Here is an 18,765-nt window from a genome sequence, read left to right as displayed (position 1 = left end):
GTATCACATTAGTCAGCCTGTTAATTGTGTTCATATCCATCACGGAATTAACTTTTCTTATGTCCTTGTCTAAAACTATTCTTTTACAGAAATCCCTTGGGCATGGCTGTGGGGGGATAGAATATTAGAAAATAAAGATAGTGTAGAAAGTAATTTCACCCCTAAGGACTCACAGCTGGGTCAATTACCAAAGATTAGGAACAGGCCTGACTTTAACAGGCCACAGCTGTGACCAATGAGAAGAATGACCAATGAGAAGAGGAGTGCTATATAAGAGTGGGTTGACAAGTTTAGAAGGTACTTGGCGTCTGTTGGCTACTTTGTGATGATGAATGAGTTTGTGCTCTGAGGAGGTATGAAACTTTTAGATGAAGGAGACAACAGTATGGAACTTTTACGATAAGAGGGCACCAGGAAGGGGACATGTCAGATGCTGCTAGGACATCCCAGAGAGCTGAGGGAAGAGCTGTGATGGTGATTAAACTGTTCCAATGTTCAGCTTGTGCTTGTTGGCAAGAAACCTTTCTGTGCCTCTGAGTGTCACCAGTCCCTGAGCCCAAAGGACACAAAGCTGATGAGCTGTGGCTCCCACTGCAGGGGCACATGGACCTTGGCTCTGCACACGAGAGCTCTTCATCCACTTTCTCTCTTTTCCTCCCTCTGGGCATGGAGGGAGCTCCTGACTTCAGCCTGTGACTCGTGTGTGCAAAGAGTTAATCTGGGCAGAATCGGGGCAGGGAGGGTTTGGGGGCACCTTGGGATCTGTGCTGGGCACAGAAGGTGTTTTCCATTGCTCTGAGACTGTCTGCTGTGGAAAGGGGATTTAATACCCAGCAGAGGAATGACTTTTGCATTTGATGGAGCTGTGCCTTCCCTTGGCTTTGTTGGCTGACAAGAAATGACCATCCCTCTGTGTCTGGGGCAGCTCCTTCTGCAAGGAAAGCAGGTGGGAGTTGGAGGCAAGGAGCTGAAAGCTGCAGGTGCAGCCTGGGCTGGAGGGAGCTCAGATTTGCACAAGGCTGCTCTGAGTGCCAGGCCTTGGATGGGGGAAATGGTGGGGTGGGGGGAGGGACAGAGTCTGATTGATTGTCAGCCATGAAGGGTCTTGATTTTCATATCTATTCAAACTGCATGAGGAGGTGCTTGGATTCAGTGTCAATTGGAGATTGCACATATCAATGTATTAACAGGAAAAAAAAACCTTATCAGGAATAAAGAAATCATTTCTCACTGTCTTTTTAAATCAAATATATTCAGTTTGAATACACTGCTGGAATCTGTGGTGTATTCTGTAATCTGTCTAACCACAAAAGATTTGAAATCCTAAATTATTCCCAGAGGCTTGGCTTGTTCAGGTGTCTGAATGTTCGTGAGCCCTGGGACACGGAATTCCTGCACTGAAGAGCTGCAGGCTGCACAAGCCTCTGCAGCAGGACAATTCAGCAGCAGCCTCCAAGTTGCTGAGGATGTCAGCAGCCCCCACTGAGGCCATCCCTGGCCAGAGCCCGTGGGGGAATGGGCAGACAAGGAGAGCGTCCCTGGGGCTGGGGCAGCACAACTCAGAGGCACCAGCGGCTCCAGCTGGGAAATGGAGTGTGGAATGGGGCTGGGAGAGCCCTGCCTGGGCTGTGCCAAGCAGGACACACAAGCCCTGACTCCCATTCTCCAAACACGTCTCTGAAGGAGACATTGAAAAGGTATTACCATTATTTGTGTACCCTGAGTTGGATGCACTGGGGAAATACCATCAAGAGATTCTCAGGAGCTCAAAACAATAAAACAGTCATTACTGGCAACTTTAGAAAATCAGAGAAACTTTGGCAAAAGTTTTATAATGACATTGTCGTGGTTTTGGTTTTTTGTTTAAGATTGTTCTAATTTTGAGATTTTTTAATTAATGTGTTGATGAGTGTGGTGGGTTTTATCGTTGGCTAAATATTTATGTATTTATTTTGTTGTGAGATAGGATTAGGAGAAAGGTAAATAGGCTTAAACATTTAAAAGGCTATAAAGAAAATTTTATTGAAATTTACTGGAAGAAAAAAGGTAGTAACAAATAAAATAGACTCTTTGGAACACTTTTTTTCTTAACAACTTTTTTTTCTTTTACTGACAATGTAAAGAAACTAAATTAAAAATTTCTAGTTAATTTGCTTTTTCTAGAACAGTCTTTTTTTTAGTTTACTTAAAGTAAAGTGAGACAACTTTCTCTTTTTAAGGTTATGGAGATTTTTTTTCCAGAGGAAATAATAGTTTTTTTCTGGTTCTTAATTTTGTCATAGACAACAGTTTTCTGGGGAACTTTGTTATTGTGAAGTTGTTTTTTTTGCTACAAGCTTTTTTTCAGCTTGTTGATGGGCCATGTCAACTTATGGGGTATTCGTTTTAAGATGAATTGTTTAAACGTAAATATTTTTATTATTTATTTTAATTTTTTTTTTATCTCTCAGAATAGAGATCTTTCCTTGGAGGCACAGGATTTTTTTTTTTTTCAGTTTAAACATTTGATGAAATTACAGGTAATTTAACATTTTTTATCTTAGTTGGAAGGTTTTTGTTTGATATTGTTTGATAATAATTTAAATATTTTGGGTTTTTAATTTTTTATTTGTTATATAGAAAAAGAGTTTTTTCTTTATAGCTCATAAGAGGATTTTAGTTTGAAGGTGTTTTTCTTAATTTTTTGGGGATTAAATTTCTTCTTTACTAACTTTGATGGTTTTATGTTGTTTTTTAAATATGCTTGTATTTAGTTTTTCTTTTATTTGAGGGAGGATTAAAGTATTGCAAGGGTTATCACTTTACCCGCCAGTAACTTGTGGTGGAAGTTGTGTTGGGATTGGTTTTATGGTTGGTTTTAGGGGTTTTTTGTGTTTAATTTTAGTTGTAGGGTTACTTTGTATGGGTTGTAGGCTGTAGGGGTTTTCAGTTTGAATTGTGTTGGGGGGAGGGGGCTTGATGGTAAGATTTTAATAGCTGTGGCTGGCTTTGTTCTGGTTGGGGTTTTGTAGCCTCTTTTGTTTTCCTGTTTGGTAGTTGTTGGGGTTTGGTTTGGTTAGAATGGGGCCGATGGGAGGGGGCAGCCTGGGGAGGGGGGAAGGGGCTCAGCCCAAGGCAGGGTTGCTTGGTTTGGTTTGGTGTGGTTTGGTTTGGTTTGGTTGAGATGGGGGCTGGGGCCGGGGCCACTGCTTCTTTGTTGACTGGAAAAGAAAGAGGAGGTTCCTGGGTTTTTCATCTTTAACATCTCTGTTTCACAGAGGTGTGTTCAGCATCTTAGTGGTTTAACAGATTGTCAGTTACACAACAAGTTTTGTATTACTTTTTAAAATTCTTCTCATGTCAAACTACGACAAACATTCAATCAACAAAAAACACTTCTCAAAACATTGACTTGGCCCATTCAACTTCACAAACTCTAGGCCTGTCCAGGTTAATGTTAATCAAAATTTGCAGGAGCACAGAAAGAGAAAAAGAAGACACAGAAAGAGAGAAAGACAAAAAAGATACAGAGAAACACACACACAGCTACCAACTCCTTGATTCCTGAGGTGTTCAGATGGAAATTCCAAGAGGAGGATGGGTCAAGATGTGTGCTTGCCTTGTGCTCAGCCTTCAATACCCCTTGGCCATCCAGGGCCCTTCCCCCAGGTGGGGCTTGGGCTCATTTGGTCCCTCAGGAGCTGGGCTGGGGGCTGCAGAGGTGGCTGTGGAGCATTGCCTGTGCTGTGCCAGGGCCTAGCAGACACTGCTGGGCTGGGATAGAGGCTCTGGGGGGATTGGGGTTCCAGGGCACCCAGTGCTGGGCTTGCAGGGCAGGGCAAGGCTGGATCTGCCCCTTCCTCCCCCACACACAAAATGTTTGCAGCCAACAATCTCCTCCAGTCTGTCATAACTGGCAATGTTGGAAGTGTGTCCTAGTTTAGGGCAAATTTGGGAGAAAACCTGCAAAAGGAGGCCCCTCCAGAAAGCAAACCCACACAGCCCCTCCCTCCAACCGGTTTGGGAAGGATTCCTCGGAGAGAAGTGGAAAGAACCTGTTTATTTAACAGGCACAGCACCCCCAGCACACAGAATGAACAATACCAGATGATAACACTCCTTCACCACTCTGAAAAGGATGACAAATTCAGAAAGTCTCTCTTGGGGGGTGGTTGCTCTGTTGTCAGTCCCTCCGGTGCTGGGGATGGCTGCTACAAGCCATGAGGTGCAAGCTCTCGGTGTTTCCAGGTCCCAGTCCAGAGCAGGTTCAAGTAGTTCCAAAAAGGGAAGGAAAAAAAAAAAGGGAAAAAGAAAAAGAAAAAAACAGTCCAGGGAAAAAAAAAATTGGACTGCTTAGCTAAACTAGCTAATGAGCAGAAGCAAAAGCAAGAGCGAAGCAGGAGCAAGCAGAAGCCAGAGCAAGAGCAAAGCAAAAAGCCCAGCAAAAAGCAAAAGCCGCGCTGTGTACTCCCTGTCTCTGTGTCCCGCCAGCCGTGGGGGAGCGGGCTGATAACAAAACCCAAAACAAAACATTCACTCTTCAGAGCCAGTCTTGAAGGCACAGAACATAATATCCAGCATAAACAGAGCACACAAATGGGGATACAAGCATCATAACGTCACCCTAGGACAGGCCACAACTCCTGCAGCGCTACAGGCTGGGGACAGAGTGGCTGGACAGCAGCCAGGCAGAAAGGGACCTGCAGGGACTGCTGGACAGCAGGCTGGACATGAGGCAGCAGTGTGCCCAGGTGGCCAAGAAGGCCAATGGCTCCTGGCCTGCATCAGGAATGGTGTGGCCAGCAGGAGCAGGGCAGTGATTCTTGCCCTGTGCTGGGCACTGGTTGGGCAGCACCTCGAGTGCTGTGCCCAGTTCTGGGACCCCGAATTCAGGAAAAACATGGAGGGGCTGGAGCGTGTCCAGAGAATGGCAACAAGGCTGGGGAGGGGCCTGGAGAACAAGTCCTGTGAGGAGTGGCTGAGAGTCCTGCAGTTGTTTATCCTGGAGAAGAATAGGCTCAGGGGAGACAAGGCAATGTCAGGGCACAGGTTGGACTTGATGATCTCCAAGGTCTTTTCCAAACTTGCAGATTCTGGGATTCTCTGAAACCACTCTTGGAGCCGTTGCAGGATGAGCCCTGGCCTCCTCTCCAGAAGCTCCAGCCGCCCAGGTCACTCAGCTTCTCCTCCCAGCCCCAAAGCCCATCCTGTCAGTCCTGCAGAGCCTCTGCAGCTCCTCCTCATGGCCCAGAACAGGGAGCCCCACAGGCAGACACAGCAGCCCAGATGGGCCCCCCTGGCCTGGGCTGCCTCTGGCAAGGGAGCAGCACGGGGCACTGCAGGAGCCTGCAGACAATTGCTGCAGCACTTGGAGGATGATCCTGCTCCCCAAGGGCCGTTCCCATGGGGCCAAGTCAGGAACTGCAATGGGGAGTGGGGCCAGAGAGGAAAGGGCAAACAGGGATGGGCTGTTTGCAGGGGACAAAATAGGGCTGGGCAAGAGGAAGAAATCTGGATCAGTAAAGAGGAAAGAAATCAGAGGTGAAGCCAAGGAAATGCTCAGGGCAGTTTGGGGGTGGCTGCCAGGCAGCCCTGGCTCTGAGCAACAGCGTCTGCAGTGGCACAGGAAACTCCCAGCTGATGGGAACAAACTTTCTGGCTGACTGCAGAGGCCAGGACAAAGCTGAGTGCTTTCCCTGGTGTCCCCCAGCCCTTGCTGGCCCCAGGGGCTGATGGCATTTGTGCTCCCTCAGGTTGATGTCCCCACAGCAACAGCATGGGGGTGCTCCCGCCTGCTCTGTGCAATGCAAACAGGGGCTCCTGAGCCAGTGCTGCCGTGCCTGTGCCTGCAAGGATGGGGCCCCTGTGTGAGCTGGGGGAGAGGCCAGGGCTGCAGAGGGGGGATGTTGTTGGCAGCTCCTTGAGGACGCTCTGGGACGCTGCCCTGGGCTGTCCAGCGCACTGGGGATGGATCAGCCCCTGCTCTGCTGCTCCTTCCCGTCTCCCCCAGGGCCCTTGCAGAGCCCCAGCCATGCTGTTTGCCCCCAGCCTGCCCACGGCCAGCCTGGGGCTGCTCACGGGGGTTTTCTGTGCTGAGCATTGGCCTGGGTGTGTTCTTGAGAGAGCCTGGGCAAGGAGCCTGGAGCCCCCAGGCCCTGGCCTGAGGCGTCAGCGCTGCCCCAGCAGTGCCCATGGCCTGTCCCTGCTGCAGCCCCGGCACTGCCACCCCCAGCACTGTGCCCGGCCCCGAGAGCACTCAGGCCCTACAGCAACACCAGGGCCACCAGGGCAGCGGGGCAGGGCCATGGCAGCAGCACTGGCAACACCAAGTGCTGCTGCTGCTGCTGGGCACAGCTGCTGGGCCAGCACTGATCTACCCCCAGCTCTGCACACAGACATTGCTGCTGCAGCTCCAGAGAAGGCAACAAAAGGGCATCTCTGTAGAAAATTTTCCTATTTAATGGGAGTTCCTTTAGTTCCTTTAAAGCCACCAAGAGGGCAGCCGTTCAGTGACACAGTCTGTGGCCACAGGGAAGGTGGAGGGAAACAAAATGAGACATGGCACAAACAATGACATTTATTTGAAATCATATGAAAAAAGTAAAACAAAGGGAAAAACTCTACAACTAAACCAACAATAAGTATCAAAGATGACTTTTATTACAAGTGATTTGCAGAAAGTGTCCAGCAGTTTAATGTTCCTGAAAGCATCCAGTCATCAGTCTCCACACTGCAGCCTTGAGCTCCTGGTTCCTCAGGCTGTAGATGAGGGGGTTCAGGGCTGGAGGCACCACCGAGTACAGAACTGACACTGCCAGATCCAGGGATGGGGAGGAGATGGAGGGGGGCTTCAGGTAGGAAAATATGATAGTGCCAACAAAAAGGGAGACCACGGCCAGGTGAGGGAGGCAGGTGGAAAAGGCTTTGTGCCGTCCCTGCTCAGAGGAGATCCTCAGCACGGCCCTGAAGATCTGCACATAGGAGAAAACAATGAACATAAAACAACCAAGTGCAAAACTGGCACTAATAGCAATGAGCCCGAGTTCCCTGAGGTAGGAATTTGAGCAGGAGAGCTTGAGGATTTGGGGCACCTCACAGTAGAACTGTCCCAGGGCATTGCCATGGCACAGGGGCAGGCAAAATGTATTGGTCGTGTGAAGCAGTGAATAGAGAAAGGCACTGGCCCAGGCAGCTGCTGCCATGTGGGCACAAGCTCTGCTGCCCAGCAGGGTCCCGTAGCGCAGGGGTTTGCAGATGGACACGTAGCGGTCGTAGGACATGATGGTCAGGAGGGAAAGCTCTGCTGAAACAAAAAAGATGAAAAAAAAGACCTGTGCAGCACATCCTGTGTAGGAGATGGTGCTGGTGTCCCAGAGGGAATTGTGCATGGCTTTGGGGACAGTGGTGCAGATGGAGCCCAGGTCAGTGAGGGCCAGGTTGAGCAGGAAGAAGAACATGGGCGTGTGCAGGTGCTGGCCGCAGGCTACGGCGCTGATGATGAGGCCGTTGCCCAGGAGGGCAGCCAGGGAGATGCCCAGCAAGAGGCAGAAGTGCAGCAGCTGCAGCTGCCGCGTGTCTGCCAATGCCAGCAGGAGGAAGTGGCTGATGGAGCTGCTGTTGGACATTTGCTGGGGCTGCACCTGTTCATGGAGAAAGGACAGTGACAAGTCAGCAGAGGATGCTTTGAGCCAAACCTGGGCCATTCCCTGCAGACTGTCCCGCTGGGACTCACCCAGCCTTGTTCCTGCTCTGGGAAATCTTTCACCCAGGTCCGTGCCTGAGCTCCAGTTGTGCTGGCTGAGTGTGCCAGGAGCAGCCAGGCCAGTGTGTGGGACCTCTCGAGGAGCCATCCCTTCTCCACTGCCCTGGGTTTGTGGCCACTTGGCAGAGGAACAAGGCTAGTTATTCAGGATTTGTCAGGGGAATCACTCCTAATGCAGAAAGGCTTGGTAGCATCTGCGCTCACACTTCTAAAGAATATTAGGAGTTGTATTTAGGAATGTTTTTCCTGCCCACACATCATTTCTAGCTCTCTGAGGTCAGAAATCCCCAGCATTCCTGCTGCACTCAGAGTTTGCCACTGAGAGATGGGAGAGGCAAAGGATTCCCTGTGGCTCAGAGAAGGTGAGGGGCTGCATGGGCTTGTTCCCAACTGCCCTGGCTTTGCGCCTTTGGCTGCAATCAGGGCACAATCACACTCCCGGGTCAGCCTGGGATAAAGCAGACCCTGCCCCAAGCAGAGGGATCCCTGAATGTCTCACCCTCTCTAAAGGTCTCTGGGCAAGGTCTCAGCACCCCCTTGTGCCAAGGACACTCACGGCTCCCTTAGCAAACCCAGCAGCATTTCCTCAGCTCTGGCAGCTCTGCCCTTCCCCGGGGGACATTCAGGGAACTCCCAGAGGCTCTGGCACAGATTTGCAGCCAGGAGGGCAGCTCAGAGCATGCAGGGGCACAGCAAGGAGATCCCCGGCTGTGCCCATGATGGGATCTCAGCGAGGGGGCTCAGCTCATTCCCCTTTCCCATGGACTGCTTTGCCCACAGCCCCACAGGTGCCAGGGAAGCTTGGACACCCCATTCCCATGGGCACCTCTGCCTGGCAGGAATGCCAAGGGCAGTGCCTGACTCAGCTGCTGCAAATGCCAGAGCCTCCCTGAGAGCAGCAGATCACAGTGACAATACCAGGGCAGTGCAGAAAGAAGAGAAGATGTTGTGGTGCTGTGCCTGAGAGGGCAGGGCAGAGACAGCCGGGCACTCAGGACAGTGTTCCCGTGCCCAGCTGTGCCCGGCACCTGCCACACACCAACAGTGCCCTCCTGCCCCCAGCACTGCTCTCTTCAGCCCCCTCTCCTTCCCTGAGCATCTCCCTGGGCCTGGACATTCCCTCCTGAGAGGAGCCTTGTCCCTGCCAGCGCTCACAGAGCCCATCCCAGCCTGTGTGCCCTCGCCCCGGCCCTACAGAAACCTGCCTGTGTGCAGGGCCCTGCCTGGGGCAGGCTCTGGCTGCGGGTGGGCAAGGGCAGCTCAGGAGAGCCCTGCTGGGCCCTGCAGAGGTGATGCTGCTGCTGTCCAGGGCTGAGCAGTGGCTGAGGGCCCTTTGGGAGGCTCCCAGCAGAGAGACTGACCACCCAAAGTGACAGTTCTGGAGTCTCTGTAAATGTTCAAACATTCCTTTGATGATCCTGCTGTGTCCCTTTCCACTCAGAATGTTCTGGGATTCTGGGATTACAATTCCTCTGCTGCTTCTCTCATCCCCCTGTTACCTATAATCAAAAGAGAAATAAACCCTTGCAACAGTGTTAGAAGAATAGAGTAAAAACCAGACCTTTCTTGGAAGCTTCCAGGTGTCCCAGTGGGAATGGAGCACACCCAGGCCCTGATTTCAACAATTTTTAAAGGTTGATTAATTGGGATATTGAACAGGAACATCCAATAGCAGATTCAGTTGCCCCAGTTACACACCCCTGGGTCAACTCATTGCAGCAGGTCCCAAGGCTTCTTTGCCTTCACTTTTTGTAATGACTGCTCATATTCAGGTTAAAAAAAAAAAAAAAAAGAGTTCCTATAAGTCCTCTTCCTATAAGACTGTTTAGTATATCAGGACTATATAAGAGAATAACGCTATACAGTATTTCAGGAATATATTTAGACAGTCAGGTTTTTGTTCTAAAATCTTAAAATAAAGTAAGGAAACATACTAGAGTTTTTTAAGGATAAAAGTTTTCATAGTATATAACAGTAGTTTAATAGAGTTAATTAAGAGTTTATTAAAGTTAAGCAAGGATAATAGTTTTTTACAAATATAATAGTAACTTAGAGAGCTATGAATACATAAAAATGTAGAAAATGCAAAAATCTTTTTGTCATCACCCCAACTTTCCCATCCTGTTCCAAGTAGGAAATTGAAAACACTCTCAGGAAAGCTCCTGATCTATAACAGCAATCCCAGGCTTACCTTCTATGGGAAGTGTCCTCCAGAGCTGTGCCCAGGCTGGTCTGGAGCTGGGAGCAGCCCTGCCCCAGCCATCCCCTCTCAGCAGCAGCACCTGCCCTGCTCAGGGTGGCTCCTTCCCCCCACAGCTTCTCCCCAGCGCTGGGAGCAGCTCCCCGGGCCGGCTGAGAGCTGTCCCTGGCAGGCAGCAGAGTCCCTGCCCCAGCACAGCGCCCTGGGCTGCAGGAGCCTGCTCTGCAGGACAGCCCTGGGCACCCCTGGCTGCTCTGCACAAGAGACAATCAGAGAATGTACTCACAGGGTCTGTAGGCATTGGGATGTTCCAGCTGTAGGAGATGGCTGCAGGAGCTGCAGCTGCATTGTCCTGCAGCCAGAGGTTCCTGTGCCAAGGGCTGGCAGGGATTCTGCCCCAGGCACTTCTCAGCACCTTCCCAGCCCTGACTGATTGAAGCTCTCTGTGCCTCTGTGCTGTGCCTGGGCTGGCTGCAGGCAGTGCCCCAGCCCTGCTGGGCTGGCAGAAGAGCTGCTCAGCAAGAGAAATGTGCTTTTCAAGCTCTTCTTGGTTCCCAGGAGCTGCCTCTGTGCCAGGAGCCCAGCCCAGCTCAGCAGCACAGCCACAGCACAAGGACTTTAATGAGCCTCTGGGGCTTTGTGCTCAGGCCCTGAACATCAGTCCCTGAGAGGCAGCTGAAGAAACCTCTGCAGAACTACAAGTCACAATCACACTCCAAAGTTTCTTGCACTTTTAATGGGTCCCAGTGAGGGACACGACTGAGAAAATGTCCCCAGGCCCCAGGCAGAGCAGAGAACTGCAGGCAGTGATGACAGGTGGGGACAAAGAGAAGCCAAGGCTTGGTACCCTGGGGCACAGCAGGCTCTGTGCCACCAAGGGCTGGCAGGAGACACCTTGTCCTGAGGCACTGGGGCCTCCTGGCACAGCCCCAGCCAGGCTGGCCACTGGCAGCCCCTTGTCCTGCCCTCAGCATCCCCCCTAGCCCACATGCCAGTGGCCTCAAGGATCTGCTGGAAGGAGTCCCTGGGGAGCCTTGCTCAGCAATGGCCCTGGGGGCTCCTTCATGCTCCCAGGGACTGCAGGGTTTTCAAAGGACTTTGGGTTTGGCTTTTGCCTTGGAGTCTCTGATAGCTTTTTGCAGTCATGGCCTCCAATTATCTGCTTTAATTAGTCCCTGGAGAGGCTTTGTCAGTAGCAACATTCAGTGGGACTGATTAATACTTCATAGTACTTCTGCTTTTTAGCTACTTGGTGTTTCCCTTTTGGTACAGACTCTGTGAGAGGTTTGTGTAATCATAGCCCCAATTATCTGCTTTAATGAGTCCCTTGAGAGCTTTGTACTGACACCCAGTGGGGCTCATTAATACTTTGAGATACTCAAGGTTTTTAAAGGTACTTTGGGTTTTGCATTCCACACTGAATCTCTGAGAGGTTTTTTTTTTGTGCTATCCTGGCCTCCAGTTCTCTCCTCCAAGGAGTCCATGAGGAGCCTGTGTTGGGGAGGGACCTCATTTGTACTCATTAATGCTTTGAGACACTATGGGGTTTTCTTATGATTTTGACTCCTGCAAAGGTTTGTGCAATCTCTCAGGCCCTGAGGTTCCAGGGCTCAGCTCCAAATGCACCTCAAGGCTCATTAAGATCAAGCAAGTCCTGACAAACCATGGTTCTGCCTGGATTTCCCTCCGGTCTGGGGCAGTTCATCAGGAAGGATTCCTGCTGCTGTTATGGGGAAATATTTCGAAGGGGTTCTATGAAAGATATATTCCTATTTTAAAGGGTGTATTTTATTAATATTCTCTTTAGAGAAGAGGTGATTGCAGCATTCTGTGATTGATATCGGTGTAGGGCCGCACATTAGGAGGTCTGGCCAGGTCAGAGAAGTTGTACCTTGGAGCTGACCCAGTGTGGACAAACTTTGCCTCACATTCCCCAACCTCATGTGAGAAGCAATTTTCACTTTGAAAATATTGAATGGTTTATTAAGATCTTATCAAAATACAACAGAAGACTGAATAAAGAAAAGAACACAGTGCTGGGAGGAAAGCATTCAGTCACCAGGTGCTCATCTACAAAATGGATGTTCTGTCTTTTATACCTCTAGCCCCTCTCAAAGTCTTGTCAATCGACTCCTTCTTCGCTGTCCAGTGGTGGAGATCACTTTCTTACAGCTTGATTGGAGGTCAGGTGCTGCCATAGTAACAAGCCCACCCTCCCAAATGCCCTGACTACTGAGGCCATCCTGTGATGACAATGCAAGGGGGAGGGGAAATATAACTATACATCTACACAACTTCTCTTAACATATACTTAATATTCACCCCATAATTGTGAGAGTCAACCGTAGGACTACTCATCTATAACAAACCCCCCTTTACTTTTTCTAGGAGTCATTTTGCTCAAACAATTAAGTAAAAAAATTTCTCTCTCTGGTGAATGAGTCATACCAGCATCTGTTGATGTGGGCAAGGACAGTGAGAACAGAAGAAAAAAATCCCAGGTTTTCCTTAGACACAGTCATTTGGAATGGACAAAAGGGCATCACAGAGGTCCAGTATGGCTTTGACTCCCATCTACCGCGCCTATGTGGCTGCTGCCCATAGTCAGTGTATCTTGGGGTGAGTACAGAGGCTGACTCAGTCCTGCCCGCTAGTCCCTGTTGTATTAAAACACAACGGAGGAATTACAGAGGTTGGATATGGCCTTTTGTCCCTACCTTACCATGCCTACGGAGTTGCTACCTGCAGCAGGGCTCTGGAGCCTTCTTGGTAGTGAACAAAGGGCCCAACCCGGTCTTGCCCTCCTTCCTTTGTCATGTTTTCCTAAAGAAGCTGTCCCATTACCTTTTACGGTCTCTTGTGTACTTCCCCTCAACAGATGCTGGTAATTCTCACCCATTAAGACAGAAAGGCAGTTCTCCAGCTGGTTGGTGGAAGCTTGACTCTACTTTCTGGGTGTCTTGGCCTTTTTCTGGTTGTCTCACAGTCTCTGCTTGAGAGTCAATCTTGTTTCACCCAGCCTGGATATTATTGTCCACGCTTTGGGTTCTTCTGCTGGGCCTTTGACTCTGTTGCCATGAGTCCATCCCCGCTCTGCAGTTTGCACGGCTGATTCTGTGGTGAGCAGTACCTGAAAGGGACCTTCCCACTGAGGAGTTAGAGGCTGATCTCTCCATGACTTAATCATCACCCAATCCCCAGGATTAATCTTATGGATTCTGAAATCCAGGGTGGTAGTTTGAGGAATTGCCCCTTTATGTCTTAGCCCTTCTAAGGTTTGTGCTCTCGACAGAACATATTTCTTGGCAGTGGTTTCCCCTTCCTCACAGGGGGCAACCTTCTGGGGTGAGGTCAGGAAGGGTAACCCAAACATCATTTCATGAGGTAAGACCCCCAGATCTGACCAAGATTGGGTTCTAATTCATAATAAGGCTAAAATGAGATATTTTATCCATGATATCTTTTTTTCAATCATTGGCTTAACTAGAGCTCTTTTCAGAGTTTGATTCATTCTCTCAACAGAACTGGAACTCTGTGGATGCCATGGAGTGTGTCATTCCCATTTCACTCCCCAGGCCTGTACAACTTTCTGCAATATCTTCGATGTGAAATGAGTTCCCTGGTCTGAATCAACCCTGCTTACCATCCCATACTGGGGAATGATTGATTCTAGAAGTGTTTTACTCACAACATTGGCACTGGCTTTCACAGTGGGTACCACCTCTACCCAATGAGTCAAGTGATCTAATATCACTGGCAAAAGTTTCCACCATTGTACCTGGGAAAGCTCCATAAAGTCTACTTGGATGTTTTGAAATGGCCATAAGGGTAGTTCTTGCCCTCCTCTGAGTGTTTTCCTCATGATTTTCTTGTTCACTTGTTTACATATCACACATCATTCAGTGACTTGCTCAGCTATTCTGAAAATGCCTATGCAGCCCCAGTCCCTTAGAAATTGATCACTTAGCACTTGTGTACCCCAATATGTTGTTCATGTATGCCTTCCAGCATTTTCTTGGCCAGGGGTTTATTCAACACTTGCCTCCCATCTGCTAATCTCCACTTCCCTTTGTTATCTTTCTTGGCTCCTATTTTGAGGAGTTCTTCCTCTTCCGTCCCACTGAATACAGGGACTTCTTGCATTTCTCTCATCAGGCTTAATACTATCATTAATTTTTCTCTCCCTGATTTGACAGCATTCTTAGCATCTAAATCTGCTAAATTGTTCCCTTCTGCTTCTTCAGCCACCCTTTTTTGACATCCTTTAACATATACCACTGCTACTTCTGGCAATTGTAAGGTTTCTAATACCTCTAAAACAAGTTTTATGTGAATCAGTCCCTTTCCCTTTGAATTTAATAGCCCCCTCTCTTCCAAATTTTTCCAACGGTATGCATTCTCCAAAAGCGTATTTTCAGTCACTATATATTTTTCCCCTTTTCTGTGCCAATATTTCCAGAGCTCGTTTTAGGGCATACAACTCCCACGCTTGGGATGACCAGTTGGAAGGTAACTTGCTCTTTTCCATGGCTACCAACCCTTCATCCACTATAGCGTACCCTGATACCCTGTGCCCCTTTATTACTTGTGAAGATCCATCGATGTACAGTCGTTTTCCACCTTGCAGTGGTTGATCTGTTAGGTCCTCTCTTACTTTAGTTTGACAGTTAATAACCTCTAGGCAATTACGTATTAGTTCCTCACCTGGTTCTCCATACAAAAGCTGGGCAGGGTTGAGTTGGTTACTCACCATTAGCTCTAAACCATTATCAATTGAGATGGCTTCACACTCTAGCACATGGGAATCAGTGAGCCATTTCTCAGCCTTTTGGCTCAGCATACTCCTTCCTGATTTAGGGATATTTATCTTTAATTTTCCCCCAAAAGGTTAATTTTTTACTTTCTGCTGCAAGTAGGGCGGTCGCTGCCACCGCCTGAATGCAGGTTGGCCACCCCCAGCTGACAGGGTCTAGTAATTTTGATAAATAGGCCACTGATTTCCTGGATCCTCCCCAGTCCTGGGCTAACACTCCATGTGCTACCCCTTTTTTCAATATCCACAAACAGATAGAAGGGTTTGTCTAAGGCAGGAAGACTCCGTGCTGGTGCACTGACTAATTTTTGCTTAAAAAAGCTTCACACTTTTGTTCATCATCTTTTTCCCACCTGATCTCTTCTTTTACAAGCTTTTCATACAAGAACTTGTTGGCCTGCATGTATCATTTAATCCATAGCCTAGAATATCGCACCAAGTCTAGAAACCTTTCAACTTCTCTCTTAGTATTTGGCTGTGGGAGTGAGACTATCCCTGCTATTCTCTCAGGGTTCATCAGCCAGTTCCCTTGAAAAATCCCATGTCCTAGGTATTTTACTTCCATCTCTACAAATTGGAGTTTACCTTTTGAGACTCAAAGTCCTTGGCTCCCCAGAAAATTTAACATTGCTATGGTGGATTCTGAAACTTCTTTTTCTTCCCGTCCTGAGAGAAGCAAATAATTTACATATCGGATGAGCTTTATCTCAGGTTTAATGGAGAAGAGTTGTAGTATTTCTCCTAGATTTGACCAAACAGGTTTGGGGATTCAGAAAACCCTTGGGGTAACCTAGTCCACTGAAGCTGTTGCTTCTTCCTGGAATCAGGGTTCTCCCATTCAAAGGGAAATATAACCCACTTTCCTCTGCCAGTGGGCACACCCAAAAAGCATCTTTTAGGTCTATCACGCTTAAGCACTGGGATGTTACTTAGCAGTGTATAGGGACTAGGCACCACTGGGTGCCGATTCACTGTTCTCTTGTTCACTTCTCTCAAATCTTGGACAAGCCTGTAAGTCCCATCTGACTTCTTTACTGGTAATATGGGTGTATTATGGAGGAACATACATGGCTCTAAGGTTCTGTGCTCAAGCAGATCCTGGATCACTGGCCATAGTCCTTGTCTCCCCTCCAGGGAGAGTGGATATTGTGGTACCCAAACTGGATGGTTTTCATTAACTATTTCTATTACTATAGGTTTCAGGTTTAATTTACCTCGGTTTTTCAGTTTTGCCCACACCGTCTCATGAATTTTCTCCTCATTCTCTTCCTTTGGAGAAGCTTAACTACCATTTTCCCTTTCTCTGGGAGCACTCCATTGTAAAACTGCACCTGTAAATCCCGTCCTGATAAAATTCACCCTACTTCTGGAACTAATCGAACATCCCCAATTCCTATGTTATTTGCTCCTTCAAACTTTATTTGTGTTATAGCTGAGGCTTTGAACCCTTCCCCTTGTCTTGGTTTGAAAAGACAGGTGTCTGTTAATGAAGGCAGGAGCCAGCCCTGAAATGGAAAATGTAAATGCCTTCCCTCCAAATTGTTACAATTTTGAAATTAAGGGGGCTCTCAGGCACAGATGTGGGAGCAGGGATACCAGTTTTTTATTAGAGAAGAAAATAAAAATAAAATCAACGATACAGTAATACAAAACAACACTGACAGAGTCGGAATACGACCTGACACCCTGTGGGTCAGGGTGTTGGCAGCAGTGCAATTAAAATGGTGGCTGCAGTCCTTCTGCAGTCTTCCTGCAGACAGGTGTGGGTCTGTTGGAACAGAGATCCTGTAGAAGGGTGTAGTCTTCCTCAGAAGATCCAGTGGTGGTGTAGATGGGCCTGGCCCTCCTCTAGGGATCCAGTGGAGAAGGCTGCTGCTCCTCTGGCAATCCAGTGGAAGGGGCAGCTGCTCCTCTGGGAATCCAGTGGACAGGCTGTTCGGATATCCCAAAATCTCAGATTATAGCCAGTGAGGAATGCTTGGCTCCTCCCTCTGGGTGGAGCATCTCACAGTGGGATGATGTAATTGTTATCAGTCATGCAGTGACATTCAATAGCCCATTAACAGCAGATGTCTCCCCAGAGGGAGGATTGGTGTGTGGAAGAGACAAAGAAAAAATGCCCAATTACCAGATAATACCTGGCCCACCTCTCACAGATGGCAAATAGAAAACACATTGTTTGGCAATCTAGGACACTGCCCCAGCTTTGGCATGGGCCCTGGGCCTGGAGCAGCTCTGGAGGGCCCCAAGGCTGGGGCTCTTGTGCTGCTCTGGGCAGATGGGATGGCAGCAGGGCCTGCAGAGCTCTCAGCACCTCAGCCAGAGGGGAGCAGGGCAGCCAGGGAGCCTCCTTTGGCCTTGGCCAAGCCCCTTCTGCCATGGCTGGGGCTGAGTCCTGTGGCAGCTGCAGCTGCTGCTGTGCCCTTGCCAGGGGCTGAGGCTGTGGGGCCAGTGGCCAGAGCAGCCTGGGCTGAGCAGAGCTGTGGGGCCAGAGGCGGCTGGGCTGGGCTGGGGAGAGGCCCTTGGTGCTGGCCAGAGCTCAGGGCAGCTGGCAGAGCTTGCAGGGAGCTGGGCTGGGCTCAGAGAGCCTGGCACAGACACCATCAGTGTCCATCTCAGCCTGGCTGAGTGGGCAGGGGCAGGACTCAGGCCAGGCCTTGTGGGGCAGGGCCAGCGCCTGTGCAAGGCATTGAAAAGAGGCAAGTGGCCCAGAGAGGAGGCTGCTCTGTGCCCTTGCTGGCATGTACAGAGCAGGCAGGGGGCCCAGGACATTTGTCACCGCCAGCCTCTGTCCCCAGCCCTTGGCAGCCCTGGCTGCTGAGCCCAGCTTTGCCCTGGGCTGACTTTGGCTGTGGCCCAGCTCCATCGTCCTGCGGGGCTCAGGGCCTGTTCCCGGCCATGGCCAGCCCTGGCTGGCCTCTCTGCTGGCCCAGAGGCTGGCAGAGCCCGGGGCTGGGCTGTCTGTGCAGCTCCACAGGTGCCAGGGGCTCTGCAGGAGCTGGCAGAGGCTGCCCAGCAGGGAGGCCATGGGGCACAGAGCCCCAAGGCTGCTGTGGGCACCACGGCACAGGGGCCCTTCCCAGCCGCAATGCTCCTGGCCTGGGCTGGGCCTGCCCAGGGGCTGGGGCACCATGGCTGCGCCAGCACAGGGCCACCAAGGGGCCACGCAGCCGCTGCCGGGGCTGGCAGCAAGGCCAGGCACAGACAAGCAATTGCTGAGCATGGCCTGCGCTGGCCAGGCCTGACTGTGCCAAAGGCAGAGCTCAGCTGCCCTTGCTGCCTGCAGCAACAGTCAGGAGCCCAAAGAGCCTCCATGGCTGTGCTGGAGAGCAAGGCTGCAGGAGGCAAATGCGGGGCTGCTGTGCCATGGCGAGGCCATTGAATTCCAGCACACACCTCAGTTCTCTGATGATCCCGGCACCATGCTGGGCCCTGTTTCAGACTGCAGCAGAGCAGATGTTGATGGCACAGGAGCCCTGCGGGGCTGGCAGGGACCTGCAGCTTGCAAGGTGCTCTGCTCTCCCTCAGGTACTCTCTCAGAGATCCAATCCCAGCTGGGCACCACAGGACACAAGTGGCACTGCCTGTTCATGGGCACACAACTGATGTCTGCCTGGAAAAGGGGCACAGGTTCTATTACTTGTACCTGTCATATTATACAAGCACATCTCCATCAACCAGATCATTAGAGTGCTTTTTTAAGAAATGGTAAAATTTGCCCTCTAGGAACAGAAATTCCCTGGATCTGCTAATTGCAGGAGAAGAAATACTGATATTCCAATATACTTGTGTCACCAACATTCTGTCTAATATTTCATCTCCTTTTTCCTTCAGGTGTTTCCAGCTCTCCTATTTAAATGGCCATGTTAAAGACATCTCACTACTACACCAGCTGGATCTGTAGTCTTCCCATTACTCTTGGATTTCCTCCTCCAGATGCTCTCTGGTCATTCTAGGGCCTTTTAATTAACTGGTTTCATGATTTGATCTTCAGCGAGCTGCCCAGTATTT

The 18,765-nt window shown here is 49.7% G+C and overlaps 1 protein-coding gene and 2 pseudogenes across 1 annotated transcript; 1 reads left to right on the top strand and 2 right to left on the bottom strand.

Moving 5' to 3' along the window:
• Positions 1 to 18,765, top strand: part of LOC119696322 — a 2,199,709-nt pseudogene that overhangs the window by 467,079 nt on the left and 1,713,865 nt on the right.
• The window catches only part of LOC119696323, a 1,148,804-nt pseudogene that overhangs the window by 415,446 nt on the left and 714,593 nt on the right, over positions 1 to 18,765 (bottom strand).
• Positions 6,550 to 7,736, bottom strand: LOC119696334 (olfactory receptor 14I1-like). Its single transcript, XM_038126037.1, has one exon. It carries the CDS (start codon positions 7,680 to 7,682, stop codon positions 6,672 to 6,674), a length of 1,011 nt encoding a protein of 336 aa, XP_037981965.1. The 5' UTR covers positions 7,683 to 7,736; the 3' UTR covers positions 6,550 to 6,671.

This window comes from Motacilla alba, unplaced genomic scaffold (genome assembly GCF_015832195.1).
Source record: "Motacilla alba alba isolate MOTALB_02 unplaced genomic scaffold, Motacilla_alba_V1.0_pri HiC_scaffold_28, whole genome shotgun sequence".
Classification (NCBI taxonomy): Eukaryota; Metazoa; Chordata; class Aves; order Passeriformes; family Motacillidae; genus Motacilla; species Motacilla alba.
Note: the sequence above shows the minus strand (reverse complement) of the source record. Positions and strands in the feature narration are given on the sequence as shown.

Bases quoted from the DNA above. Each gene is read 5' to 3' on its own strand.
- LOC119696334 (XM_038126037.1), bottom strand. From the start codon at position 7,682: ATGGCCCAGGTTTGGCTCAAAGCATCCTCTGCTGACTTGTCACTGTCC.